General features: G+C 50.3%; 12 protein-coding genes across 12 annotated transcripts; 6 read left to right on the forward strand and 6 right to left on the reverse strand.

Annotated features, from left to right (window-relative positions):
- The first annotated feature begins 115 nt into the window (after window positions 1-115).
- On the forward strand, window positions 116-1,652 carry LACBIDRAFT_291635 (uncharacterized protein). The gene is made up of 9 exons (XM_001873304.1): window positions 116-235; window positions 286-302; window positions 334-339; window positions 491-628; window positions 681-831; window positions 896-1,073; window positions 1,126-1,279; window positions 1,335-1,522; window positions 1,576-1,652. Exons 1-9 carry the CDS (start codon window positions 178-180, stop codon window positions 1,592-1,594), a joined length of 909 nt encoding a protein of 302 aa, XP_001873339.1. The 5' UTR covers window positions 116-177; the 3' UTR covers window positions 1,595-1,652.
- Window positions 1,653-1,739: 87 nt separating this feature from the next.
- On the forward strand, window positions 1,740-2,135 carry LACBIDRAFT_300995 (uncharacterized protein; the record flags this gene model as incomplete). The annotated part of the gene is made up of 2 exons (XM_001873305.1): window positions 1,740-1,830; window positions 1,885-2,135. 2 exons carry the CDS (start codon window positions 1,740-1,742, stop codon window positions 2,133-2,135), a joined length of 342 nt encoding a protein of 113 aa, XP_001873340.1.
- Window positions 2,136-8,107: 5,972 nt separating this feature from the next.
- On the forward strand, window positions 8,108-8,752 carry LACBIDRAFT_300998 (uncharacterized protein). The gene is made up of 5 exons (XM_001873306.1): window positions 8,108-8,149; window positions 8,213-8,304; window positions 8,366-8,425; window positions 8,478-8,519; window positions 8,568-8,752. Exons 2-5 carry the CDS (start codon window positions 8,227-8,229, stop codon window positions 8,649-8,651), a joined length of 264 nt encoding a protein of 87 aa, XP_001873341.1. The 5' UTR covers window positions 8,108-8,149; window positions 8,213-8,226; the 3' UTR covers window positions 8,652-8,752.
- A 4,806-nt stretch (window positions 8,753-13,558) lies between these two features.
- LACBIDRAFT_301000 (uncharacterized protein) lies at window positions 13,559-14,376 on the reverse strand (the record flags this gene model as incomplete). The annotated part of the gene is made up of 3 exons (XM_001873920.1): window positions 13,559-13,633; window positions 13,680-14,190; window positions 14,249-14,376. The coding sequence occupies 3 exons, from the start codon at window positions 14,374-14,376 to the stop codon at window positions 13,559-13,561; spliced, it is 714 nt and encodes a 237-aa protein (XP_001873955.1).
- LACBIDRAFT_187225 (uncharacterized protein) lies at window positions 14,377-16,373 on the reverse strand (the record flags this gene model as incomplete). Its single annotated transcript, XM_001873921.1, has 4 exons — window positions 14,377-14,615; window positions 14,669-14,899; window positions 14,948-15,803; window positions 15,856-16,373. The coding sequence occupies 4 exons, from the start codon at window positions 16,371-16,373 to the stop codon at window positions 14,523-14,525; spliced, it is 1,698 nt and encodes a 565-aa protein (XP_001873956.1). The 3' UTR covers window positions 14,377-14,522.
- Window positions 16,374-16,809: 436 nt separating this feature from the next.
- Window positions 16,810-17,536, reverse strand: LACBIDRAFT_301002 (uncharacterized protein; the record flags this gene model as incomplete). The annotated part of the gene is made up of 4 exons (XM_001873922.1): window positions 16,810-16,817; window positions 16,872-16,977; window positions 17,034-17,426; window positions 17,483-17,536. 4 exons carry the CDS (start codon window positions 17,534-17,536, stop codon window positions 16,810-16,812), a joined length of 561 nt encoding a protein of 186 aa, XP_001873957.1.
- Window positions 17,537-17,691: 155 nt separating this feature from the next.
- LACBIDRAFT_301003 (uncharacterized protein) lies at window positions 17,692-18,327 on the reverse strand (the record flags this gene model as incomplete). Its single annotated transcript, XM_001873923.1, has 1 exon — window positions 17,692-18,327. The coding sequence occupies one exon, from the start codon at window positions 18,325-18,327 to the stop codon at window positions 17,692-17,694; it is 636 nt and encodes a 211-aa protein (XP_001873958.1).
- Window positions 18,328-18,374: 47 nt separating this feature from the next.
- LACBIDRAFT_301004 (uncharacterized protein) lies at window positions 18,375-19,558 on the forward strand (the record flags this gene model as incomplete). The annotated part of the gene is made up of 5 exons (XM_001873307.1): window positions 18,375-18,583; window positions 18,634-18,814; window positions 18,865-19,088; window positions 19,140-19,383; window positions 19,436-19,558. 5 exons carry the CDS (start codon window positions 18,375-18,377, stop codon window positions 19,556-19,558), a joined length of 981 nt encoding a protein of 326 aa, XP_001873342.1.
- Window positions 19,559-19,747: 189 nt separating this feature from the next.
- On the reverse strand, window positions 19,748-20,673 carry LACBIDRAFT_301005 (uncharacterized protein; the record flags this gene model as incomplete). Its single annotated transcript, XM_001873924.1, has 5 exons — window positions 19,748-20,204; window positions 20,260-20,273; window positions 20,332-20,378; window positions 20,437-20,541; window positions 20,604-20,673. The coding sequence occupies 5 exons, from the start codon at window positions 20,671-20,673 to the stop codon at window positions 19,748-19,750; spliced, it is 693 nt and encodes a 230-aa protein (XP_001873959.1).
- A 179-nt stretch (window positions 20,674-20,852) lies between these two features.
- On the forward strand, window positions 20,853-21,444 carry LACBIDRAFT_243421 (uncharacterized protein; the record flags this gene model as incomplete). Its single annotated transcript, XM_001873308.1, has 4 exons — window positions 20,853-20,983; window positions 21,034-21,055; window positions 21,112-21,309; window positions 21,361-21,444. Coding segments are annotated over 4 exons (435 nt in total), but the record flags the coding sequence as incomplete, so codon positions are not given.
- A 68-nt stretch (window positions 21,445-21,512) lies between these two features.
- Window positions 21,513-23,995, reverse strand: LACBIDRAFT_301007 (methylmalonate-semialdehyde dehydrogenase; the record flags this gene model as incomplete). Its single annotated transcript, XM_001873925.1, has 17 exons — window positions 21,513-21,587; window positions 21,639-21,666; window positions 21,726-21,763; window positions 21,818-22,037; window positions 22,087-22,263; window positions 22,318-22,414; window positions 22,465-22,497; window positions 22,550-22,597; window positions 22,653-22,695; window positions 22,756-22,783; window positions 22,840-22,969; window positions 23,024-23,142; window positions 23,192-23,270; window positions 23,324-23,410; window positions 23,466-23,542; window positions 23,593-23,726; window positions 23,777-23,995. The coding sequence occupies 17 exons, from the start codon at window positions 23,993-23,995 to the stop codon at window positions 21,513-21,515; spliced, it is 1,632 nt and encodes a 543-aa protein (XP_001873960.1).
- A 253-nt stretch (window positions 23,996-24,248) lies between these two features.
- Window positions 24,249-26,150, forward strand: LACBIDRAFT_301008 (uncharacterized protein; the record flags this gene model as incomplete). The annotated part of the gene is made up of 5 exons (XM_001873309.1): window positions 24,249-24,704; window positions 24,765-25,337; window positions 25,388-25,804; window positions 25,857-25,911; window positions 25,966-26,150. 5 exons carry the CDS (start codon window positions 24,249-24,251, stop codon window positions 26,148-26,150), a joined length of 1,686 nt encoding a protein of 561 aa, XP_001873344.1.
- Between the last annotated feature and the right edge of the window lie 226 nt (window positions 26,151-26,376).

Here is a 26,376-nt window from a genome sequence, read left to right on the forward strand (position 1 = left end):
GATTCCTTGCAAGTTTTCAAATGTTGATTGCCACGGCCAAGTCCGAAATGGTCCGATTGTTGCGGTTCCCCAAAGAAAAAAAATGTTAAGTATTTACGCAGGTCCAAGCTTGACCCTCCCTTCTCTTGCCTTTCTCCTTCTTTCTTCTTCCTCCCCACCTTTGTCTACCCTCCAAACATGGGCGTCCAAAGAGAACCCGGCCAGAAAGGCGTGAACTGGTCCAACATTGCCGTTGGTCCGTAGTTTTTCTACTTCGACGTGGTGTTGGACTGACAGCGAATCAAGGTGGAATAATGAACATGGTGCCTATACCTATTCAATCATTTATAGACCGTTGACTTACCAGCCCACCACGCCCCGTCCAATTTATAGTTTGTAAGCGGAATCCGAGTTCGCGAGCAATTGACATACTAACGCGCTGTTACAATGTTTAGGAAGCGAGTCGCGTGCCCGGTCACTCCGTAAATAAATCTAACTTTAATGTGTTCAGGTCACAACCTTGGGCCAACCTCTGGAGGTTCTCAAGACGCAGATGGCGGCCAACCGAAACCAGACAATGGTGCAAGCTTGCAAGGACGTTTGGGCGCGTGGTGGCGTCGTTGGCTTCTATCAAGGTCTTATCCCCTGGGCAAGTTGCGTTTGAGGCTTGGTCCACTATATCTCATTTTCCTTCCACGCAGGCTTGGATTGAGGCTTCCACCAAGGGAGCTGTCCTGGTTTTCGCTGCCTCTGAAGTCGAAACGGCATCACTTTCTGCCGGCATCAACCCCGGGCTCGCTGGCTTGTTGGGTGGAATGACGGGAGGTGTTGCTCAGGCCTACGCGACCATGGGTTCGTTGTTTTTCTTCTTCTTTATTTGTGACCACCTGCAATTTTTCGCAATGAACTTTGTCAGGTTTCACGACGTGTATGAAGACGGCGGAAATTACTCGTGCGAAAACTGCATCGACGGGAATCAAGCCACCTTCAACGTGGGCCGTCTTTGCGGACATTTATCGTCGGGAGGGTCTCGCCGGTGTTAACAAGGGTGTCAACGCAGTCGCCGTTCGACAATGCACAAACTGGGGATCTCGGTAAGAAATGCTGGACACGTTGGACTCGAATTCAGTCTAAAACATTGGGCAGTATGGGTTTCGCGCGTCTTGCAGAGGATTCCATTCGCAAAATCAGGGGCAGAGGAGAGCATGAACCGGGTAGCGCAGTCGACAAAATTCTCTCTTCGTCGATTGGTGGCGCTCTGGCAACCTGGAACCAACCTATCGAGGTTATCCGTGTGGAGGTAATCAAAGTCTGTTGGCTACGGTCAAGGACGGAATTGACGCAATTGTTCCTAGATGCAAAGTATGGCAAAGGGAACCGCAAACGCTAACCGACCCGCCAAACTGACAATTCTTAACACCCTCAAGTTCATTTACACTGAAAACGGGATCAAGGGATTATATCGCGGTGTAACACCTCGTATTGCGCTCGGTATCTGGCAGACGATTTGCATGGTGTCATTTGCGGACTACGTGAAAATCTGGTATGGATGGTATCGTTGTCTTCTCTCTATACAACAGCTGATAGAAAGAACAGGGTCAAGGGAAGACAGTAGAGGGGTGATACTTTATGCATTGTTTTATAGAGTTACAATATTATACCATGGCATAGTTATGAACAAGCGTGATCGGCGTGATTGCACCCGTCAGTCCGGCCCATAATGCATTGTAACCGGTATAACCAGTTGGCGCGCGACCACGATGAGTGCTGTAGCTACCTATCATCCCCTCCTGGTTAAATACCTTGCTCAGCTCTCTACCCATCCCCTTCGAACAAAGGCCATTACCACAGGTAGGTTGTGTCCTTCTTTCGTCCCCACCTATCTGCTGACTCATTCACCAAAAGGCTCGCTATGCTTCCTCCAGGAAGTCCTTGGAAGTCACCTCTCAGGGCTTCCAGCTAAGCCCTCCAAGGACGTTCCTGCTCCGCTTCGCGCTTTGGCCAAAGCTCACATCAACGTCAAGGCTGTCAAGATGGCTATTTACGGCTTCCTCGTGTCCGCCCCGTTAAGCCACGTCCTCGTTCAATACCTCCAGAAGGCCTTCGCCGGCAAGTCTTTGTATTATGGGCTGAGGACGTCTAGGGTAGGTAGATAGCGAACATTACGGGATGCATAGAGTACTGTGTAGTCCAGATGTAAAGGAAGCACGTAATGTCCTATCAGAGAGAGAAAGGCCAGTGCGCGAAGCGCAATGATGGGCGAAAGCCAGGGGCTTTCCGTCCCGGCAGGGAGGTCCAATCTAAGGGCTAAACGAGATGAGCTGCGATGGGTGGGTGGGAAGAACCACACCTGTATCGCTTGAGGCTCTGCCTCGAGAGTGGAGGGACTCACTGCACGGGAAAGCTTGCGGGTGCCGCTGCGCAGGCTGCGGAGACAGTATAAAGGGAGCGGAGGGTGGGGAAAAACGAAAGGCAAGCCCAGTCCTCAGAGGGGCTGTAATAGTGACGGTAAGGAAGAGAGAGAGATTGCTTACATAGACTATCACATGCCCTGTACAAAGACAGCACCCTAACATTCCACTCGTGCCTCGCTACATGCTAGGGCAAGATCTTTGTATTATGGGCTGAGGACGTCTAGGGTAGGTAGATAGCGAACATTACGGGATGCATAGAGTACTGTGTAGTCCAGATGTAAAGGAAGCACGTAATGTCCTATCAGAGAGAGAAAGGCCAGTGCGCGAAGCGCAATGATGGGCGAAAGCCAGGGGCTTTCCGTCCCGGCAGGGAGGTCCAATCTAAGGGCTAAACGAGATGAGCTGCGATTCCCACAAAACTAGGAGCCCTGCGACGCGTCGAGCGAGTCTCGGAAACCACCATAGTAGGAGCAGGGGAAAACTCACCAAGTGATGAAGACCCCAGAGTGCTACCTCCGGATTTGCGGCATGGTGATCCTGACAAAATTCTCATGCACTTCTGGAACTGCCTGCATGTAGGGCGCGAGGATCTGGGCGTGCTTCGTTAAGTAGACAAGGAACGCGTCGCTAGCCCACCGGCCTTTCACCTTCATGACCTCGAAAGGGGTTCCCCTGAGCAGGTACTCTAAGGTCGAGCCAATGCGGATGCCGTGCCCCTGACGCGGGTCCAAACCTGCACTCCTTGCAGCAGCAGCTACTGTCCGTAGAAATTCTGTCTTCGTCAAGGGTCGAAAACGGCTGTCCTTGAGATAAGAGAAAAGATGCCCATCAGCAGGGGGCTTGTTCACTGCCATGTGGTGGGTGAGGGCTGCCTCGGGGTCGGTATCTCCTGTTTGTCTGGACCATGATACATCCTCGCCCTGTGGGGAGGACTTTGTTCTGGGGATGCGGAAGACAGTCGATTTGAGGCCATTCCGGTCAAACTCGACTCTGACATCGGATGGCTTGACATGGGCCTCTCTGTTGAAAGCGGAAAGGTTGGGGACTGTGAATTCCCCCAAGCGCCCAGCCGAGTAGAAAGTGGTGGTGAGGCAGCTGTAAACGGCGGCGTCCCGTGGCTGGTCCAGCTTAAGCTGGCTCCGTATTGCAAGAATGAAGTTCGGTGTGTAGGGCACCCTCTTCTTCCTCTTGGAGGACGAAGGGGTGGTCTTGGCAGCTGCCCTGAGCAGTGTCTCCAACTCTGCGGTATCCATTTGCCACTTGACACCATGAAGAATGTGCCATGCCCGGATGCCGCAGACATAATTGTCGATGGTGCTTCCTGAGTAAGCCCCCGCCAACGAGGAGACAAAGGCACTGATGAGCAAGGGGCTGGCCGGCGCTCGCTGGTCCTCTGGTACCTCCTTCTGATCACAGTAGACATGGAAATTTAAAAGACCTGAGCCATAAGTGGCCAGAGTCGACTCCTCCCAGGACTTCCCCATCACGATGGCTATTTGGCGGATGTCCTCAGGCCCCAGGTTCGACGGGGGGACCTCAGCAGACTCTCGCCCGTTGAGGGGGATCCAGGATTGCAGGCGCTCGCTGGCGAGCACATGTGGGCGGCGTGGGGATGGGAGAGGGCATAAATCTTTTGCATAGCGTGCTGGTTTTGCAGTGCTGGGCGTGTGCTGAAGAGCTCGAGGGAAGCGCTTAAACATCGAACCACCCTTGCGTGTGGGCGAATGTGGCTTTGGCATGCTGCTCGAAAGTGTGGTTGATCTCTGCCCGCCCTTGCTGGAGATACGCGCGGTCGACTCTTGGGAGGGGTGTTGGGGCCTTGCCCTGTCGTATAAGGTGCGACTCAGCTGGTGTGCAAGGCGCGTCGAAGTCACAGACATATTGTCTGATCGTAGAGGGTATGACGATTGCAGGGAGGAGGAGAGAACTTTGATAGTGCTCTCCTCTGGAGGGGCCGTCCGCTGGATTTTCTTTGCTGGGAACATATCGCGTGTGGAAGTGGACGCCCTCCTCTTCAGAGAGGGCATGGACATGCTTGAAGACCTCATTTGTGGATCTGTTCCGGCTCCTGCCTTTCCACCAGCCTTCGACGACGCCTCTGTTGTCTCCAAAGACTTTGATGTGCGTGCCTCTGGGCGCGGAAGGGACAAGCGTGAGGACGAGAAACCAGAAACCAACTGCTTCAGCCCAACCAATGTCTCTGCCGTCCTCTTTCCACCCTGGCAAGAGTCTCCAGGCCCTCCACCTGCCTCTGATTGTGATCCCAATACCAATTTCCGAGCTAGCATCTGAGTAAGCGTCGGTGTCGATGATGGGGAGGGGGCCGGGGATGGGCCTGCTGACGGCAGGCTGTGTGAGTCTTTCCTTCCACCACGATAAATCGCTCGGAGTTCGACGGGGTGGGTAATGCGGGCGGAAAGGACGGTCGTGACAGATCCCCATGAAGGCCTCCAGGTTGGTGAGGTACGCGCGTCCTGCAGGCACCACATGGCAGGCGTGCAAAAGCTTTCCATAAAGCTTTTGGGTTTCATCCAAGGTGTGCTTGGGCTTCGCCTCCCATTCCTGAATGGCCTGAAGGTACTTCTCTTTCTTGCTGTCAGGCAGGCTGACCGTGCGGTTGGTGAGGTCCCATGAGAAACCGATGAAGGGGGCAACATCACTGAAAGGGATATCCTTTTCAGTCTCCCAGGGGATTCCCAGATCGTCGGATAAGGCGTTGATGTCCGCCATGCAGTATGTGAAAAGCCTGTCTGACTGGGATCTGAGGCATGGTCAGCAGGCAGCAAAGAAGGGGGAGCACAAGGGCAAGAGGGGGAAGAACTAAAAAGGAAACGAACCTTTCAGATGCTTGCGATAGGTCACAGAAAGTGAAGGACGCATCCTCATCAAACTCCTCAGGCTGATCATCAGGCATGACAGCGCCCTTGAACCAGAGACGGCCACCGTCGTGGAGCTCTCCGCCGTTTCCTGCGATGTCCTGCGCCCATTTCCTGCGCCTGAGGTTGTATTCCTCCAGGTGGGATCGTAAAATCCGGAAGAAAATGTGATCATCGACCCATTTAGAAATGGGCCCGATGCCACGCGCGCGCATGATTTGTGTGCCTGCATCACCCAAGCGGCCGTAAACGCCACCACCTGATGCCAGGCCAAAACAATCTCGTGTGTCAATCGCAAAACTGTCCCCCTCGTCGAGCCGGACAACGAGCCCAGGCCATTGGTCTGGTTTGATGGGGACGGTCCTGTAGGCCTCCTTGACATCGCGTACAGCTGCCTGGGATCCTGGGGGGAGGCGCCGTATAAGGAGGCAGATAACAGAGAAAGTACCCCATGTGCATGGGTACTGATTGGAGTCAATCGCGCTGTTGATGGACGTGATGGAGTCGCGCGGGGAATGCGGCGACGACAGGTTCTGGATGATTCTGAATTTCCCCGGTCGTCCTGGTTTGGGAATGATGCTAAGTGGAGAAGTTTGGAAGGGCCCAATAAGGGACTCGACTTCCGCACGAGTGATGGGGCCAAAATAACGCCCCTTTTGGAACTCAGTTTGAATAATGTCATTAAATTCCGTGCTGTGTAAGGTAATAGACGAATGATTAGGGGGAGCGAAGGTCTGAAAAATACGTGGGATGCCAGCACTGAAGCCAAACCTGAGGCCATCTGGCAAGTCAGGGTATTTGCCCTGGAGGCCAGCCTCATGAAGGTGCCTCTGCCAGGTCTCTGGCTTGTAGGGCGATGCTGCATCAAGCCTTCTGAGCTCGAGGGCAGTTCTGAGCCCCGTGAGCCTGCTGCCCACACCCCGAACACTCGTGTCGAGAGTCGTGGGTGGTGGAGGAACAACCGTTCGGCCGTTGCCAGTCGGAGCACAGGATGCTCCCTGCTGGGTTGATGAGACGACCCTGGCCATTCTTGCGGCAGCGTACTGGGGTGCCATCCCAGAGGGTGTCCAATGCGCAGTTGAAGATGTCGTGAGGGTAACGGCCCAGGCATATGGTGCAGGCGGATAAGGCTCCATCTCCGGCTGCACCCGTCTGAAAAGACTGCTGGTTATTTGTAGCACCCCTTCCTGGACGACGACGTCTGGTATCCTTCGAAGGCGAGGAGGACTTGGGAAGCTGCAATGTGCTGGGGGAGCGACGTGCCCGCCTTGCTGGGCGGTTTGCGTTGTGCTGGCTTGGCTGCCCTCGCTGCTCAGCAGATGGGGAAGACGAGCGCCCTCGCTTTGGTCCCTGGGCGCGAGAGCCCTTGGCATTATCTGGGACTAGGGTGGTCTGAGCAAACTGCTCCTCGAGCCTGCCGTTGGCGGGTCAGAGGCAGCAGGCAGGGGGGGAAGGAATAAGCACGGGGGTCGCAACAGGGTAGCAGTTAGGTAAACAGAATGGGTGCATGGGCGCAAGAAGGGAAGCAAAGGCACGGGTGCAAAGGGCGCGTAGAGCATAAGAAAAAGGGGGGGGGGGTGCAAGGGTGCAAGGGAGCATGGGCGCAAGATAGGTGGCAACGTGCAAAGGGAGGCAAAAGGAGAGAAAAAAGGGGAGAAACTTGTCAGCTTGTGTGCACACCACAATGAAAGGAAACGGTACTGACCTGAGCACGCCCTCAGTGCGCCTCGCGTTCCACAGCACGGAACCAATGGCTTCCACGCGTCTGTTGTTGATGATGCCAATGTTAAAAACATGGTCATCGGCAGCATCGCGGAGGGCCTCGTGCCACTCCCGCCGGACCTGGGCTTGGTAGTGCAGCAGGACTGTGTCGCCATCCACTTCCCTTCGCGTGGGGTGGCACTCAAGGCTGAGGTAAAACTCAGCGAGGGCGATGACGAGGTCCTCAGGCCAATCAGTCTGGGCCATGTGGTGGAGCAGGCAGGTCTTCGCCATCGACATCTGGCGCCAAGAAAGGTCCTCGTCTGGGATTACCTTCGTGGACGGCTTGTGCGATGCCATGGGCTTCAGAAGGAGGGCATTGTCTGCCTTGGTGAAGGCGAAAGCGTCCTGGGCTATGGTTCGGTCAAACCTCGCCGCATCCTCGCACCCTTCTGTGGTGAAATAGTACAGCTCTACGTACTCGCGCTCGTCCAGCTTGTGAATTGCATAGCGGGACGGGCGAAGCGGTGGGACGTTTCCCACCGGCATGTTGGGGGCGATCCCCTTCAACTTGGGTCGCTTCTTCTCCTTGTCCTTCTTCTCCGCCTCTTCCTCCTTCCTGAGTTCCTCGAGCTGACGCAGCTCCTCCGCCTCCTGAGCTAACCTGTCTTCCTCAGCAGCAGCCGCATCCTCCCTCACCTGCTCCGCCCATAACTCCTTCCTGGCGTCGTTGTCCACGTCCCAGGCATCCGCGAGTCGGGTAGCCACCACCGCCTTCTCTATGCCCTCCGCTGTTGCCACAGCCGTGCAGACAGCATCGAAAGCTGGAGACGTGAAGTCTGGCCTCACCTCCAACGCGGGGTCCAGCGTGATACGTGGCATTTGGTAGTCCCAAAATGACGAATGTGAGCAAGATGTTCTGAAAAGAGTGTGAGCAAACGAGAGTTGGCAGGGAAAATAGAAAAACGAAAGGCAAGCCCAGTCCTCAGAGGGGCTGTAATAGTGACGGTAAGGAAGAGAGAGAGATTGCTTACATAGACTATCACATGCCCTGTACAAAGACAGCACCCTAACATTCCACTCGTGCCTCGCTACATGCTAGGGCAAGAACTTCGCCAGGTGCTAGGATCGCACAGGTTGTTGCGAACAATTTGCTTGTGGCTCCGATACAAACCGCAGGTCAGCTTTTAGTTGCCCCCTTCCTTCATATACACAGGGGTACTTCACGCTTTTACCCTCCAGCTTATTTGGCGTCAATGGCGATCATTAATGGCGCGACGACACTTGATGAAGTCATAAAGACCATCAAAGGAGGCTTCTTTGCTGTCATCCGGGTATGTACCTTTTTACATATTCGCTTTCTTTTCAGTATGCTCACCAACACACTCGAATAAGATATCTTGGATTGTATCTCCTCTATCTCTAATCATTGCCCAGAAATTTATACCCGTGGAGGTGAGCTAACGAGAGAATATCTGCCTCAACTCCCTAATTAATTGCTTGGCAGCTCTGGGTCCCCTTCTTTAACTGTGTTCAATTCGTCCTGGGGGTATGTGCTCCGCCAAGTTGTTTGCACCCTACTCACCCGCGGCTATAGACATATTTCAACATGCGAGTGAAACAACAACGGATTGCAGCGATCAAGAAAGCGGAGCAGGAGAAGCGGGAGCGCAAGGACTGAGAGGAATTCGAGCATATTCATTCATTTACTCGTGGTATCATGTACGAGAATCATGAATTATCAAACAGCTTCCTTCTCTTGAAGGTGCTTCTTGTCGGTAACGCTGCTGTCTGGCTTGGTGGTTAACCGGCGACGGTACCTCCGTTTCTAAAATCCATCCGTCCAAACTATACGTCCCTGGTTGGCTGATCCAGACCTTGGGTCTAATCGTTACTGTCTGACATGGTGGTATGGAGTCGCGAAATGTAAGACGACCAAAGTAGGGTGCAGGAAGGGGACTCCTGTCAATCACGTCAGCGGGTCTATTTTTTTTCCAAGTAAATGCACCGACGATGGATTGGGCGACGACGATGTTGGTTCGGGACTCATCCTCAGCGTGCACCGCACTCCATGGGTCAGAGAATGATTTCGCAAGTTGAATGCTATCGATAACCGGCATGGCCTGAATCCGGGGGTGAGCTGAAAGCCCTATCAATACAAAGAAGAATAACACTTTACCCCTTGCTAAAGTCGTGCGATGTTATATCTGGTTGCTGTATGGACAGCACGACAGGGTCCATCTCCATGTTCCATTCGCTGCTCTTGATAGCATCGAGCACCTCCAAGTTTTCCTTGTGCGTTTCAGTATACATGCTACGCTTCACCTTGGCACTCTCCGCTTCCTCTATCATAGATTGCAAAACGCCGTGGCGTGCGCCAAGGGTGAGGCCATACAGACTGACATACCCGAAGCGCTGCTGCGTCGGTATTTCCCAGAAGATGAGGATATCCACAGAAGCAGGGTTATAGAGTGGGAATATTGACGGATATGTCATGCTGGAAATATAAGGATGAACCTGTGAAATATTGTGGGCTGTGAATTGTCGTCGGTTGCTGTGGATAGAATGGCGCATAGAAGTTTCTTGAACAGATTTTGGTGGAAACTGGATCACTGGTTAATTACTCTTCGAAATTGCGAAAATAGCACAAGATTCACCTTGGATATATGGCTACACAGCAAATCGATAGACGGTGGGTCTGATGATTTGACGTCTTCTCCACGCAAAACAATGCCCAGTTGTTCACTCAGGAAATCTAATGTTTCCTGAGAGCCAACACCGTCTTGCCATGGATTGGCCTCCAGAAGCAACCGGACGCACTGATGCGGTGGAACAGTCCCGCTGCAAACTCTTGAGACATCTCAAAGCATCATGGAAACGCAAGTAACTTACAAATCAGAATCCGTCAGAGGGCCGCATCGCCAGAGAGGGCTTAGGGTCGTAATTTGTGATAATTTGACGGTTGACGATATTGACCGATTTGTCACATCGACGTTGACAACGTAGGACCGGCCTTGCGCACGGGAAGGTTCTGCGGTCGCCACGACCTCAAAGAGGGGTTGGACCTCATAGCTCCAAGTCAGGCGGGCGCAATGGAATGTACCTGTATTGCCCTGTGCTGCGTCAAGTAAACTCAACATATATTCACAGGGTACGAACCTCTCGAAACACAAACATAAGATTCAATTCATGAGTGCCCGCCCGTTCTGCATGCAAGACGACGGGAAGATTCAAGCTTTCACCAGGTTCTATTCGAGTTACTGGTAATCGCAATGGTTCTTGAGGTTTAAGGGAGTTTTGGGAACGTATAACCTCGCCTGTCGGCGTTGCTACGATTGTAATGAGCGAAAGAGAGAGAAAAGTGAGCTCAACCCGTACTCACATTCAGATTCGTCGTCGTCGGAGTGCAACCAAATCCCATCGTCGCCTCCAACCATCCAAATCTCTTCCACTGGTGCCAACCCTGCGTTCGAAAACGACAACGTCAACACCTTAGTCTCGCCTTGGATCAAATGCAAGTGGGAATCCTCAACAAAGCTCACAAGGAGCTTGTGGTCCGCTGGAGCAATATCCACTCCCAGAGGAATATCCGGCGCATACGCCGCTTTTTGACGTTGTGCAGCCGTACCGTGTAGTCGTCGGCCACGCGACGCCAGATGCTCTGTCGACCGCAAGTAAGAAAGAAAATTATACGTTGCGCTTGTGATAACCAACGAAGTGGCACGTTGCGACTTTAACGATACAGGGATCTTGTCGAAAGTCAGAAGTCACACCGAGCGGAAATAAATGCAGAAAACCGACTGTGCGTGACTCTCTTGGACCCAAAATGACTTCGTCAATGGTCTGTACTTCTACAAACGCATTTGCCAAAGTCAGTTCTGCACCACTTTTCTCGTGCACCACAAGGGATATTTCCGTGAGGTTCAGTTCTGCATCCAAAGGGTTTCGCAGCACCAAATCCACCCAAATAAGTTCTATAAGAGATGTCATTAAGGGAAATCAAGGTGATTGACAACGCTCACCGCCTGTGCACGCTTTCTTCCTGTCGACCAATCCTTCCTTGCCACCTCGAGACTTCCAAAAAGTCCTCCACGTCTCTTCGAGCTCGTCCCAGGATCTAGCATCGTGATTCACGCTGTCGGTAGGAAATCGTATTTTTGTTTGGCCCTCAACGCAAAAGCGAATGGGAATTTGTAGGTCCGCTGCTGCAATTTTGTCAGGTTCAGTGGAGCTAAGGTGCTGCAAAAACAAGCGGTTATAAACAAAAAGAGTGAAGATGATGGATGCATACCGCATATGCGACACGAAAGTCATCCAGATACGCTTTATCACTTTCTGTCCATTTTGATACATTGTCCGAAGAGATGTTGAATGGGTGTTGGAGCTTGGAAGGACCTCTCAAAAGCCCAAGAAAAACTCTGACAGCGCCAGCGACGTCGCCAGTCGTGTACAGAAGCCGCCCTATTGATAAACAGAAATTAGAACGGTGAAGTGATCAAGAGAAAGGGGGAGTGTACCCAGAGGATGCTCAATTCCCGATATTATACCCCCAAAATCATCCAAACTGTTCGGGGATTTGCCCTCCGACTCCCAAAACGAAGGTGAAAGGCTTTTGGGCGATTCCATCTTGTACTGTTCTTTTGCCTTTCGAAGGAAATACATGGTCAAGGGTTTCTAAGATAGCGACGTGAGCTGATACTCCAAAAAAGATGATTCGAATCAGCTCACAATACCACATTTCTCTAGTCTATTGGCAGCATCAACATACCAAAATGCTGCTCTTCTTCTTGCTTGCTTTTTTGTGCTCAAAAGGGCCGCATGTGCCAGTAGCAGAGCTGATGGAGCTTCTTCTGCCTTGATGGAAGCGTCAGTCACTACCCTTCTTCAACAACACATCTACAAACATTACCAGCCGCCCATACAATCCACCGCTCGCCTTCTAAAACATTGCTCAGCAGGTCGGATGTAGATATACCAGCCTCCCAACGGACCGCATACAAAAGGGCTCGTAGCTGGGCGTGCGGAGGGGGGTCAGTGGATTGAGAGTGTATGTTCGAAAGCGCGGTTGATGCGTGAAGGAGTAAAGTTGGTGAGGGAGATAGCAATAGCGGGAGGATGTCCTAATTGTTGGGGTTGAGAACGAGCGAGAAGGTAATAGCTGGGAAACATACTGAGCCGCCTTTGTTCTCTTTCCGCAAACTTTCCCAAACCGTCACCGCAAGCTTGAAGTCGCCCAAAATTGTTGAAAATTCGGCTAACCGACGTTGCTGAGATGGGGGGGTGGCCACCCCATTCGAGAGGGTGAATGGCGATGCGCGACCTGGGAGGGACGAAATTGAGGAAGACGCGCCATGGGTTGGAGGTGATGGCGATGGGGACCCAAACAATCGACGTGTAGAGGAAAATAGCCGAGAAGGAAGACGACGATTGGAAGAGAACTTTAATGATGGTGTTAAAATCAAGAGGTATTGTCTTGGGAGGAAGATACCTTACTGTTTCGTTCCAATCTACAACACACTTTTCCATCCAAGGCACCAAGCTCATCACAACAAATTCACGCGTAAAACGCGCCGTATGTTTGATATCGTTTTCCTCCATCCTCAAAGTGTTTAAGACGGTCGGAAATGTTGGGCTGGTAGGCTCGTTTGGATCTGGGTTTGGTGGCTTAGCCACCGATGCATCGGGGGATGGCTGCGGCGGCAGACGAGGCATGAGTGCGGGTACTGGAACGGGAGGAGGCGGGGTAGCAGGTAGGTTCAGAGGAAGCAGATAACTATGTAGTCCATACTGCTTTTTGACGGCGTTGAAGAGCGCACCAGCTCTGTCAGGAATTAGTTGAGGAACAAAAGGCACAGAGAGACGTACTCTTCATCGGAAAGCGGAGAGTTCTTGGGATGAACGATGAGAGTATACCTAAGGAAGGTTGAGTCAACCCAAGGCGGAAACTGAATAGCTCGTGAATGGAGTGCGTTTATGGCTTGCAGGGGATTTGGAGCAGTGGTGGAGACAGCAAGAATAACTAGGGGGGTTGCATTGAATACTAATCCCGGTTGAAATGAGATGACATACCCGCTACTGGATGATTCCATCCCTCCGTCTTCGCAGGAACGTGGTCACCTTCTGCACATCTCCTAAGCTCGTCCCACCATGGCGTCCTTGGGCTGTCCAAGTCTCCCCCGAGCCTCTCGATATCATGTACCCACTTCGCACAACGCTTACTGATACGAGCCGAGATCCAATCGAGCATACGAACGGCGCGCTCATCTTCGTCTTCGTTGCATGCGTGCTCGATTTCAGCCAAATCCGAGAAGCGCAATGCAAAGGAGGTGTGGGGAATAGAGACAAGAGATGTTGTTCGGGTTGTTACTAGAGATATCACATCAAAGGTTGGCGAGATACTATGGAAAGCAGCGAGGCAGATTTACCATCAGGCAGTGGTGAAAAGGACTGCAAAATATTAGGCAAAGGAGGCAAGGATGAGGATTGCAGCAATTGGTCTAGATCAGGAGACGGCAGAATACATATGTGGGGACTGAGTGAAGAGGGCAGAACTGAAGGCATGGGATGCGATGGCAAGGTTTGGTGGGTTTATATTTTATTACATGTGGAACGCAATCGCTGAATTACTTCGTCAATTTTCCTCACTTTCTCATCTGTCGGCATCTGAACAATTGTCAAGAATCATCTCAAGAATCAAGTATGTGCTCACCTCAAAGAAAGTGTGCATTTGTTGCTTGCGTTCTTGACCAGCTGCCTGTGAATTCGCCACCTTTTCAACAAACTGGAATCCATCATTCCGCTTTCCCCTTTGATTGCCTCCTTTCTCATCCACCCATTTCCAATCACTTTCTTTCCGACTCTCCCCTCCCCATGCGACCCCGGGCCCTTCACCCCATCCATCGCAATTACTCCATCCCCTAGTACTCGACTCTTCGCACCGCCGTCCCGAATCTCCAAGCGACCACGACGCCTGCCTCTGCGCCATTTCTTCCAGAAATTCCTCAAGCCTCAGCACCTCTCCCCTCTCTGCAGCCTCCACGCTCCTAATCCAGAACGGGACCATATCTCGCACCAGATCAACGTGGATCTGACTTTCCCGGAGCTTCATCTCCTCTATCGTCACAGGTGGGTCTTCCTGGATTGGCTTGCCCCACGCCTCCGCATCTGTATCCACCGCATCCCACCATGTCGGCTGCCCAGCTTCTGGCGGGCTTTGACGACTGCTCACAATATAGACAATAAGCCCAGTAGCACAAACCCATGTATAGATTACAATACCGTTGATTTGATTTGACCGCTGCAGAGTCGGTTCTTAGTATCTTGGAGCCACCATGACGTCCTCGCATACGCAGGGATTTCTCTTGTCCTGATGGAGAGGATGACGAGCGTGAAAGCTGGGATGTCATGGCTGTTAGGATCCGTGGTATATAACCATCAGGCCGATGACTACCTTTCCGTCGATCTGGCTACAGTGTCCTAATCGATATATGATATGTTCTTTTAGGCGCTCGCACATAAATTATTATACATGATATCCCTCAAATGGGATCCTTTACGATGGACCAGACAGCGGGTCTGTCCATGTCCCATTGGCCCATAATGTCGCGGGCATAGTGAAATCAGCACTTGACGATCCAGACGTAAACTAAAATACGTCAATATAGGTGCTTCAACTTTTTTGAGCAAGGGAAAACATACGGCGAGCCTAAAGAAATGGGGAATGCTTGCATTGAGGCTGGCCAGCGAGAAATTCAAGGCTGTTCCGACGTATCGCTCTACATCATCGACCAAAAGGGCAAATCCGTCCCAATCAGGAGGGAGAGCGGCCCATTGAATCGTTTGATTGATTAAAGGCATTGACGCATTATACGTCGTAGAGTTGGTTAAAAATGTAGGAAGCGCCGTACCCTGAGCTGCATCTTGCCGAAGCTAGATTCTATATGAGATAACGTCTTTGTGATCCATGAACACACTCACATCAGCTGCAGTTTGGAGAATGGAATCAAAGCCGAATGCTGCGACGCCATTTAAGAAAAGGCCTAATAAGAGACCCTGGTATATAGCAGACAGTTTGGTTGGGAAAGCTGTTCCAGGAAGGATCAGCATGGGAACAATATAGTGATGTAGTCGCAGTGATAGTCCGGGAAGAAGTGCCAGGACAAGAATGATGAAGCCTCCCAAAATGTACCAGGCCGCATAGTACGGTAGCCAGCCCGTCTTGCGTATGACGCGGATTTGGTTGACGGCCAGCACGATTATAATCACCAACATGACTACAAGTGTGGTCACCGCACCCGAACGTTTATGGATGTCAGATGAGGTCAATCGACTGAGTGGAAGCTTGTCAAACGTCAGGTTGTTGAGGAGCCCGACCCAGAATGGACCCATATATAAAATGCAGGCTTCCAGGGGGGAACGCGCAAAGGCAGGGAGGGTGAAGCGAAAGGCCAACCTCCAAAATGCGTAGGCAATATATAATGCGGGTAAAAATGTGCCAAATGCGACGTCTAGTGCTGGAGGTGGGCCTTGGGGTTGAGAAAAGAGCGTGACATGCCAGAAGCCGATGCAAACGAGACACCAATATAATACAATGGGTTTGGGGCGCAGGAGCAGGAAAAGGACACAGGTAACGAGTACGTTGAAAGCGAGCGCCTCATTGCGTAGGTCTTGGCAATGCGTGAGTGATGTAAAGTCCAGGAAGCGGAAGGAAAGTGGGAAGACGGAGGGAAAGCCGAGAGACGAGAGACCGTTGGCCGTGTACGGAAGAAAGTTTGTGAAGTTTCCTGCGAGTTGTAAAGTGCCGCATCCGCCTTTAGAGTTGGATATGATACCGCTGTTGGTAGAAACGTTAGCAAAAGTGTAAAAAAAAAGAGTTAACGACGCACGCCTGCACCGCAGCAGCACAAATGAAACTATCCCCTCTATATGTCCTGTTTGAATCACCACCTCCTACAAGAAGTGGCTTAAAAGCAGTTTGTTCGTCGCCAATAGTCCGCGGGTTTTGTAAAATGACGTTGCTGCATTGGGCCGGACAACGAAAATCAAAGGTAGAGTTATCAAAAGGAGCGCAAATTTGGCCGTCGAGGCCACAACCGTCGTTTGCGATCCAATATGTAGCGGTGCAGCCAATAAAAGATTCTGCAGGTGTCAGAAAGGACTGTTCGCGTGAAAAAAATGCGAGTGCGATGATGTATGCTGCGCCGAGCAGCACTATTAACCAGGGAGCTGTGAGCTTTCGGGTGGCTTTGATCAACCATTCTTCGATGGGTAAGTCGAGCCTGCGGAGGTGGATGTTTAAAAGTGGTGTAGGGTCTTTTGTATGTGAAATTAGCCCTTGGCAACCCTGTGGCGAAATCAAGCTACGCACTGGGAAGATTAACTTTCTCTCTAGGGCCCCTGGCATACCGAGCGAAACGTAGAAAACGGGAATGAGTGTGGGGGTATCTGTTTGCCAATCTATGAGAGCACCGCGAAAACCAATTGCTGGGTGGTGAAGATGTTGGAGGGTCGGTGGAAAGGATTGCGAGTTCGTAGTCACGGTGTCCCAGGCTGGACTTTGAGATGTTGTCTACTTGATACGAGCTAGTAGACGGGAACGAAGACGACGAACTCGAGCCAGCGACTGTGGATTCGTCCATGATTATGAGGGGGTGTGAGATAAGTGTTCGGCTGCAACTCAAGGGCCTTCATCAGACTACGGAAATCACAAGACGGTATTCTTGGACCGATGCATATCACACTGATACCCCATCACTATATCACTCTTCTACGAAGCTCCTCGATATGTTCAAACACGTTTTATTTTGCTGCTTAGATAGGGCTCATTTCACTCGCAATCACTATGATACTGCAAGCATAGACGACTCAATTTCGGTGACAAGTTCTGGTAAAGCACACTCACCATAGTCATATACCATTCGGAGTTCAATGTCCTCCGCTTTGGGCCCAGTAAACTTGATATGCCTAACATACCTTCTCAAGCTCTCAAGCTCTTCAATTCCCCAGGTCTATTGGAACGAGTAAATAACAATATCAAGTGCCAAATGCGATGATGACGACATACCTGATTGGCAATCCAAACGGTACCGCTCTTTGGGGTATCACTCTCCACGTATGATTGAACAACTCCATGCTCAATCGTATCAGTCGTCCAACCTGTCTTCAAGAACTCAAGATCAAGCTCGTCGACTTTGATCCTCCTCGATTTCCCTATGACGTGACCAAATAGGTGATCGTTATTCTCTTTTTCCTTCCACCAAAGTGTCCGCTTCTCGCTAGTACCGGGGATGCCGCCGGTGAGGGTCTGGTCAATATCGATGTGCTCGACACCATCATCGTCCTTGTAATGCTTAATGGCGAGAGTGATACTGCTCAGGCCGATAGCTTTCCTCTTGAGCCAGCCGACACCTTGCAAAGCGAGAATGTCATCGGTGCGAGGATCCGTGAGGGTTCTGTTCTAAATTTGCAACACAGGTTACACATGATCGTGGGTCAACGAGATAAGATGCATACCAAGAGGAATGTGCCGGATAGGTTGAGAGTGGTGAAGTCTGCGGGAACGGCCATTGTCGTAGATGGTAAGATCAGAGTAAGACCAAATCAGAGGACACCATGGTTTTTTGAGAGATTGCGGGAATCACATGGTCACAGTTAAGCGCTGTTACTCAAGACACTCCTATGACACCTGATAAGCCTTGAATTTGTCCTCAAGCCTCAAGCGCTCAACGTTCAACGTTGTCAACACGAAAGACTGTCATGATCTTCCATACTGCGTCCTTTCCTCGCTCCCACGCCTGAGGTCCCTTGGCTTCGTCTCCACCAAACTCAATCATGATACCATCTTTCGACCACTCGCACCATATCCCAATCGACCCAGACGATGGTCCAGCACCACCTCCTTTGCGATCTGGCTCGCCAAGCGTCATGACAAATTCCTTCCCAGTTGTCTCTGGTAGCACGTCCAGCGTCAACGGCCGTGTATCATCCACCTTTGTTACAAGACTCAAGGTGAAAGGGACGACAGGAAATGTTGAAAACGCGAGCTCGGCCGATCGCGATGATGCAGCTTTGGATCGATCATCTGAAGAGCTGCGTTTGGGAACATTGTAAAGGTCAATGCTCTCGAGAACAAGGCTTTTGTCGTGGAGGTCTTTTAAGCCGAGTTCTGTTGCCGGTTTGTATCCATTTATTGGGGAGAATAGAAGGCTCAAGCCCACAGCAAAGTAATTGAAGTAGACAGCGTCCGGATAAGATTTGATTTCTGGGGGTATTGGATGCTTATTTGCAAGAGTAAAAAGGGTTGAGATGTAATCAGCCAACGCTGAAGAGGATGGATGAGAGCCGAACAGATGTTGCATGAGGTCGAAAAAGCACTTGAGTCATGTGACAATAGCATTTCCTCATCATGTCTACCAAGCAACCTGCGATCTCTCTTTTATACGGATTTGTTGTAAATGTCATCTCTGCTCTTCGTCCCTATGCTCCCCAGCTTGTTCCAATTCTAGTTTTTGCATTTTTTGTTCCCCTTGCCATCCTTCTCTCGGCTTTTGCGGGTTACATCGTCTGGACAAATCTCTCAGTCAGTTGGGAATCTCCGCTCCATTTCCAGTACGGGTACGCCTTTTTATTATATCATTTTATCTCCGTCCTGATTGTTTTTGTAGCGATGGTGTGCCGCCTTATGCGCAGCTCATTATACCGTCCTTGGTCCCCACTCAGCGTTATGACGTCGCCGTCAACTTGCTACTCCCCGCTTCCCAATCAAATTTGGCGCTTGGAAACTTCATGACCACCCTCACGCTTTCCACGCTTGCTAACAAGACCATCGCCTCTGTCCGTCGCCCGGTAATAGAACTCGCAGCTCCCAGTCGATCTTTTCTAACCACATTAAACAGGCAATCGCCGTCGCCTCACGTTCGGCCTTCTTTTTCACAAGTTCAAATCTTGTTCGTCTCCAAATACCCCTGTTGTCGTCGTTTGTTGCCGGTTCCTCTTCTTTGGCAGCAACTGTTGAAGTAGGTAGACGCGATGGCTGGACCAGCCTCGCAGAGGGACAAGGTCGTGAACTGAGCGTCCTATCCGCCTCATTGCAAGGTTTGGCCGTTCCACATGGTGTTCGGTGAGCGTGATGCCCAAAAATTATAAACACATTTTTTGACAACGTACCAAGAGGTCTCGCAATTCGCTTTCCATTGACAGCTTCTTTGCTCGCTGCATTCCTCTTTCTTGCTATTCTGGCCCTTATTCTTGGGTCGTGCACCTTGCCCAGCGTCATACGCATTTCACTCCAACAACTTGACAACGCAAAGACCTATCCGCGGATCAAATCTGAACCTCTGCGTCCAATCTCTGAAGTTAAACCTACTCGAAGGAGAAGAAAGTCACGTTCTAGCAGAAGCTCCAGTGAAAGAAGGGTAACTACATTCTGGAATTGTGTCTGCATTTTCTTATATTATCGCTTCACAGAAGGTCAAAGCGGAAGCACCGTCCATCACCATCCCGCCACCCACAGCTGGTGCGACGGATCGACTACGCCGTCGTCCATCGTCTTCAAAGGGGACAGACGGATTTTCGGACTCAGATTCGTAGCACATTCTTTGAAGATTCTTTATCTTGCTGCATTACTTCTCATGCATACAAATCAATTGGCGATTTGCTTCTCTGAACATCAATGAGGCAATAGGGATCGACGTGCATTATATTCGGACGGGTCTTGCAAAACTTGGGATGATCATAAATTATCCAACTTTTGTCCAACCTGGCTTCTCTCACATCTTCTCAAGGGGCTGTCGGCTTGGAACCGCTATCCACCTCGCTCGCTTTGGCACCTGCCTCTGATTTGGTATCACCTTTCTCTGGACTGCTGTTGCTTAATCCTTTGAGCAAATCCCCAGCATCGTCACCGCCAAGCCCGAGTTCTTCAATCAGATCCCTAAGCTCGTCCTCTGTCGCAGTGACACCCTGTAGTCCATACCCAGAAAGTTCCGTGCTAACGTCGAATTCTCCCTCACGCTTCTTTATCGGGACAGCGGATCCCTTCCCTCGGAGTGGAGATGACTTCTGAGCGAGGATCTTGGTCTTGAGATGGTCCGGAGTCATTTGTAAGGGCGACACCGCGCCCGGAACACCGATGGGTTTGACTGGGGGAGCCGGCCTCTCTTCGTCGATGTCCGTATTCCATGTTTCGTTCAACCTGAAGAATTTATCGAGCTCTGCATATTCGACGGCTTCTTCGCTACCAAACAGTGTTAATGGCTTTGCCGGGGTGTGCGATGATAATGAGCACTTACAAATCGGTGAAAGTCTTCATACGATAGAGAAGCAATCAGCATGAATTGAATATTATGACGAGTGTGTCGTACACCTGGGAATTTTCCTCCAACAAGAATCCCTGGGAGTTGTTGCTTATCTATGCATGCGGATTATTAACTTCCCAACACCGGCATACTTAGAATGAAGTAACCCACCTAGCGGAGCTTTCCGCTTCCACAAGCTCTTTGCCTCCTCGTCTGATGCTAAATCGTAGGATGTGAAAGGGATCTTCTTCACTTGCAGTATCCGAAGGAGGTATTCTAGCAGAGACAATGTCAGTTCATGAGAAGTGCCACTCCGTGCCTTGGAGTGAATATCAGACCTTGACGTTGCCTCAGAGCAGGTTGCGAAGCGATCGTGGTTAGGAATACAGATATAGGCGGCGAAGGCATGATATGGGTTGGATACAAGTCGTAGATATGTTTCCAGATCGATCATAAATTAGTTACTCAATTCGGACTTGCTCATGGCTTCCACCGCAGACGCGCCCCAGCTCAAAGTGCTCATCGTATGCTTAGGCATGTACCTCTTTTCTTCGTTCTGTAAATGACGTGAATACCTTAGATACCGACTAGGTAACATCTGCCGCTCACCGATGGGCGAAGCAGTCCTCCAAGATATTGCGAAAAAACGCGGTTTGGACATCGTGGTGGATAGTTGTGGGACTGCTGGATATCATGTCGGGGAGGAACCAGACGAAAGGTCTGTATCCCCGTCCCTTCCATAAGATACGACCCTGAGTTGTTCAACAGGACTGTCGCCGTTTGCCAAAAGGTATGTAATCTGACTTCATCTCCAATTCTATAGACATTAAATACATTCCTCCACAGCACGGTGTTCCTATCTCTAGCCACGCGCGCCAGGTGGCATCATCGGATTTCACTCGTTTTACTCATATCCTAGCGTCCGACGAGAACAATTTGAAGAATCTCATCAGCGTCAAGCCGGCAAATGCGACCGCAGAAGTTCGGCTCTGGGGATCATACCTCGATGGGAAATCAATACCAGATCCGTATTATGGACGAACGGTTCGTATTTTACCAAAGAAAAGGAAATGAGGTTTCACAAGAGCTCTCCAGAATGGTTTTGAAAACGTGTATCAACAATGTGTTCGCCTTTCGAACGCTTTTTTGGACGACGTGACAGCAAAGGCAAATTTATAGAGGACGTAGAGCCGGAACAACTAACACCATAGACTACATACCCTTCCTTGTACCGGAGTACTCAGCGCTCAATGATGAGTCGGCATATTCACAGATGCTCGAGTTCCTACTGCATCTTCAGCTCTCCAAAGACTCGTTATTGTCTAAGAATTCAACTTAGTCTGAGAAACCGGAGAAGCAAATGGAGAAAATACCTTGTTCTGAGTGTAAAAGTTGATTCCGCTGAAAAAAATCCGTGGTTGGCATCGGAGCCAAAAGCATGCCAAAGAAATATCACATACCTCTTGCCGTAGAAGCCAATGTCACCCAAGACACTCGCCTTGAATGAGAACACTCAGTCAACGTATTCTTTCGCAAGATACAGCAAACTCACTTTGTTTCCGCTCCATGCAAACATGGGCAATGGAACTGGAATCGGCACATTGACGCCAAGCTGGCCAACATTGACTTCCGTCTCGAATTTCTTGGCAGTTGCACCGGATTGTGTAAATATGGCAGCACCATTTCCATATCTATTCTCATTGATAATGTCGAGTGCATCGTCCATCGTCTCAGCCCGAAGGACAATCAAGACTGGTCCAAAGATTTCTTGCCTTTATATGGAATTTGATTACTTTTATGATGAGAGATGAAACAACTTACTGATAGCATTTCATCTTGGTCCCAGCCTCGATAATCGTAGGGCCAACGAAGTTTCCTTCTGGATACTCGGGAACCGTGAGGTTACGACCATCGAGAACTACATTCCCTCCATCTTCTTCAGCTGATCCAATGAGTCCTATCACCCTTTTCTTGGCAGCTGGAGAGATGAGAGGGCCACTAAAAAGATAGATGCAGTGAACGCGATAGAGATTGACAAAAATAAAATCTTACAGGTCGGCGCCCGGCTCAAACCCTCCACTAACCTTGAGCTTTTGAGCGCGTTCAACCAGCTCAGGTAACCATGATTGTGCCTCTCCAACAAGAATGGCTTCGCCAGTTTTAGACAGCTCCGAGCACACTACCAAATAAAAAGCTTACCGACTGAAAGAGCCATGCATCGTTGGCCAGCCGCTAAATTGTTTCGTCAACGTTGAGTATTGGTAATAAAAAGGCACCTCGTTACCCCCAAATGCAGCTCCAACGATGGAGTTTAAGGCAAGATTTTTGTTGGCTATATTTAAGCATCATGTCAACAGTCGGGGAAAAAAGGTTCGGAATGCACGAACCATCAGGCATCACAATGGCATGGTTTTTAGCTCCCAAGTTAGCCTGGCGTAATTAAAAAGCGTCAAGGAAAGTAGAACAGGGGAGATTCCACATCATACAAACCTGAACTCTCTTGCCGTTCTGCGTTCCTCTGAAAAGTTCGTTTCGTTATATATATCAAGGATTCGTCTGAGTGGACGGCGTTACCTCTCGTAGATATGCCTTCCAGCCTTGTCGCCGCCCACGAAACTAATCGCTTTGATGGCAGGATGGTCACATATGGCATTGACAGTAGGAACGCCACCATGAATGACGTTGAGTACTCCATCAGGCAAACCTAAAAGAAAAGTTCGGTGAAATAAACACTAATGCAAGAGATTTCAATGCCAACCCGCTTTCTGGCACAACTCCGCGATGATCATTGCTGCTCCAGGATCACGTTCAGAAGGTTTCAAGACGAGAGTGTTACCTGTCACGGCTGCGATTGGGATAGTCCACAGCGGAATCATTCTGTGCTACTTTTAATTGATGAGCAAACAGACCAGTCGTGGGGACTTACGCTGGGAAATTGAATGGAGCAATGCTTGCACAAACGCCCAGCGGTACCCTCTTAACATATGTATCCATATCCTTGCTCACTGGAGAGGGTTATAAATGGAATTAATAAACAAACAAATCAAAGTAGACACACCTTCGAGTTTGTCTCCGAGCAAAGTGGTAGACACTGCAGTAGCCGTTTCCACGACTTGCAATCCCCGCAGTAAATCCCCCCGTGCATCTGAATATTCAGGTCCTCAGCAAACTTGTAATTAGGAGCTTGCAATACACGAAACCTGCGAAGGTTTTTCCTTGTTCCAAAACTATACTATTCGCAATCGAGTCTGCGTTTTCACGGAGGAGTTGCTGAAGGCTACGTTCTCGTTGACACCTCATGAAATCAGGCTATAAGAAAAGACCTACTTCATGACGAATCGTTGTCTAGTTATCACGCTTGTTCGACTCCATGTCTTGTAAGCTTGGGATGCCGCGTCGACAGCTTGTTCGAATTCGTCATGGGTGGCTTGCGGGACACGCGAAAGCACTGTTTGTGTGGACTGAGGATCAAAATTCAAGAATAAGCGAGTAAGAGTAGCAGGTTAGTCACTGGATCAGGCAAGTCGATCCATTCTGTGGTCTTGCTTTCAACAAACTCTCCTCCAATGAAGTTCTTAGTGGTACCGCCTGTGGCACTCGTTCCTTTCCAATCGGCAGAAAGTTGTTGGGCCGTTGAGCGGGCCACCGCATTGAGAGCACTCAATGTAGTAGATGTTGCGAAAGTCCGGCCTCGAATTGAACGCAACTGAGGGAATCTTGGAGAGAACATGAGAGCAAAGCAACTTTCCAAGTTACATGGTATGGAGTTCCGTCACTTAAATATCCAGTCCCTGACCGGACCTTGAGTGTACACGTGACCTGTCAGAATTTGAGCTTGACCTGCAATCTGCTCGGCGTAGTTTAGTTCAAACCCTACTAGTCGTCGGCGACGGTGACGACCTCTCAACTCCTTTTTTCCCCAGTCCGATAGTTCATCCGACGGGTCCTCATTGCGGGCCCCTGTCTCCGTTGACACGGTTAGCATGAATCAAGGCGCACAAAACGCGATGAATGGCTACCACCCAAATACTGGCGCGTCTAGCTCAAACTCTTACCAGGACTTTCCTCCCCCAATGAATACAAATCAACAACATTTTTTCCCTGGCAATATAGGCGTGCATCACCAGCCTCAACCCGTTCATCACATGGCACAGAATTGGAATCCCCCACCCCCAATAGATCCTCGACATCAACTACCGCCTCAACAACTCCCGTTTAATCAATCTCCCTGGCCGAATCAGATGAATCCTCAGCCATTTCCGAATGGAATGCCTATGGCCGGATTCAACTTGCCCTTTCTTCCCCACCAGGTGCTACAAGACGCGTTCGCTTTGTCAGCTCCCGTCGAGGCAGCGGACGAGTCTAGTCTCGTTCAGACTCTCTTGAGTAGCAAACGCAAGGGAGAAACTTACAAAGAGGCGTTGAACAGCCTCCATGGGGTGAGCCTGTACTTCATGTGTTATGTTTAACCTTTCTCAGCTTTCCATCCATCGGTATAGAAAAATAGTCACTCGGCTAGCCTTTGGAAGGACTATTATCTGGACCATAAAGATCGTTTGGATGCGTGGATTGCGATGTGTTTGCAAAAAGAAAAGAGCCAAGTTGCAATGCCCAAAGAAGCTCATCGACCACATGTCGCGGAAAAGGAGCTATCCCGGTCATCGATTAAAACCACGAAAAAACCTTCCCCGGCATCATTCAAACTGGAGCAATCCCCGGGCTTTCCTTCATCGGTTTCGGTTTCCGTCCCTGCAAAACGACCAAGGCATTCTGAACACTCAACGCCGCCTATTCAGTTACCTCAGCCTTCAGGCAGTCGTAGAAGTACCATCAACAGCTTGACCGCTCCCACCGCAGTCTTTGGTGGCCGTCTACCGGCACCTAATTCCGAAATCAAAATCCCCGATCCCCCCTCACGGTCACCAAGCCCTCCTACCATAGTCATACCCAAGGGAAGAGGCAACAAGTACACGCAGGAGGACCGCGACTTTTTCATTCGTTTTGTGGGATGGAGGCTCAAAGGCGATCCGTCACTAACAAGAAATGATATTTGTAACCTACTGGCAGAGAAGGTTAGTATTTGTTTATTTCAATTCACATTATCTCATGTTTGTTTGCGAAGGCTCCTCATCATACTGCCCAGTCTTGGGCATCGCATTGGTCAAATAATCATGACATTCCTGACAAGATTCTCGCGGCTGCGCAGGGTGACGACTACGAATCTGGCAGCGAGACGGAAGCTAAACAAGAGAACGTTGTAACTAGACGGAAACCAACCTATCGTGATTTAAGTACAGATGAAGAGTCGGAAGAATCAGGCTCCGAAAACGAAGGTCCAGAGGGTCAGTCTGAGGAGGACGACGAAGACGACGAGGAGGATGATGGCGTACCCCCCCGCCATTGGGAGGAACGCCACATGGGAACGAAAGGTAGTCCCTTCACTGAAGCTGACCTTTATGTGACTGCCCAATATATTGTCTCCTTTCCGAATTGGGACGAGGCGACAGCCAAGGACAGATGGACACCATTTAGCGAAAAGGCAAGTTTCATCCGGAACTGGTATTGTTCATGCATACTCAGTGTTCCCATAGTTTCCTCAACGTTCTGCAAAGTCGTGGGGAGAATATTATCGCAGATATGAGCGCGGTACGTAGGTGCCATTTCGGCGGAGTTCATCGTGAGGTCTTACCATACCTCCAGACATTACGAAGCTTGTGCGTAAGATTCGCAAACTAAGAGTTGGTGAATCTTCTGCAATCCACACACAATGCGCACGACCGACTCGTACACCACCCCGGATGAAACGAAAATTTCACATGGGCGATGACGGCTCAACAGGCATTCTGGATCGAGCGAAGCGCGCAAAGGATGAGCCTGAGTCGTAAGCTGTTCCAAAAAATCAGCCTACGAGAGCGGACTACTGTACTTACCTTCTTGGAGTTGAGACCTATATTACCATGTGGCCTTACATCTGCCACCAGTTATATTACGATATGATTACTGTAAATCTTTGTATGGTTCTTCGTAAATAATTTGCAACGCGACACGGTAGTCTGTCTACCCCTATTCCATTCACGTGTGATCGATAACATTGCGACACTAAGTATAACA

The sequence above is a fragment of the Laccaria bicolor genome, genomic scaffold, assembly GCF_000143565.1.
Source record: "Laccaria bicolor S238N-H82 LACBIscaffold_1 genomic scaffold, whole genome shotgun sequence".
NCBI classification, from domain to species: Eukaryota; Fungi; Basidiomycota; class Agaricomycetes; order Agaricales; family Hydnangiaceae; genus Laccaria; species Laccaria bicolor.

What these genes read in the sequence shown, in the direction of transcription:
- LACBIDRAFT_291635 (XM_001873304.1), top strand. Translation starts at nt 178, where the DNA reads ATGGGCGTCCAAAGAGAACCCGGCCAGAAAGGCGTGAACTGGTCCAAC. An exon ending in TCAGGCCTACGCGACCATGG is followed by an intron (nt 832 to 895) that starts GTTCGTTGTTTT and finishes GAACTTTGTCAG; the next exon opens with GTTTCACGACGTGTATGAAG. An exon ending in TGCACAAACTGGGGATCTCG is followed by an intron (nt 1,074 to 1,125) that starts GTAAGAAATGCT and finishes AACATTGGGCAG; the next exon opens with TATGGGTTTCGCGCGTCTTG.
- LACBIDRAFT_300998 (XM_001873306.1), top strand. Translation starts at nt 8,227, where the DNA reads ATGGCGATCATTAATGGCGCGACGACACTTGATGAAGTCATAAAGACC. An exon ending in AGAAATTTATACCCGTGGAG is followed by an intron (nt 8,426 to 8,477) that starts GTGAGCTAACGA and finishes ATTGCTTGGCAG; the next exon opens with CTCTGGGTCCCCTTCTTTAA. An exon ending in GTGTTCAATTCGTCCTGGGG is followed by an intron (nt 8,520 to 8,567) that starts GTATGTGCTCCG and finishes CCGCGGCTATAG; the next exon opens with ACATATTTCAACATGCGAGT.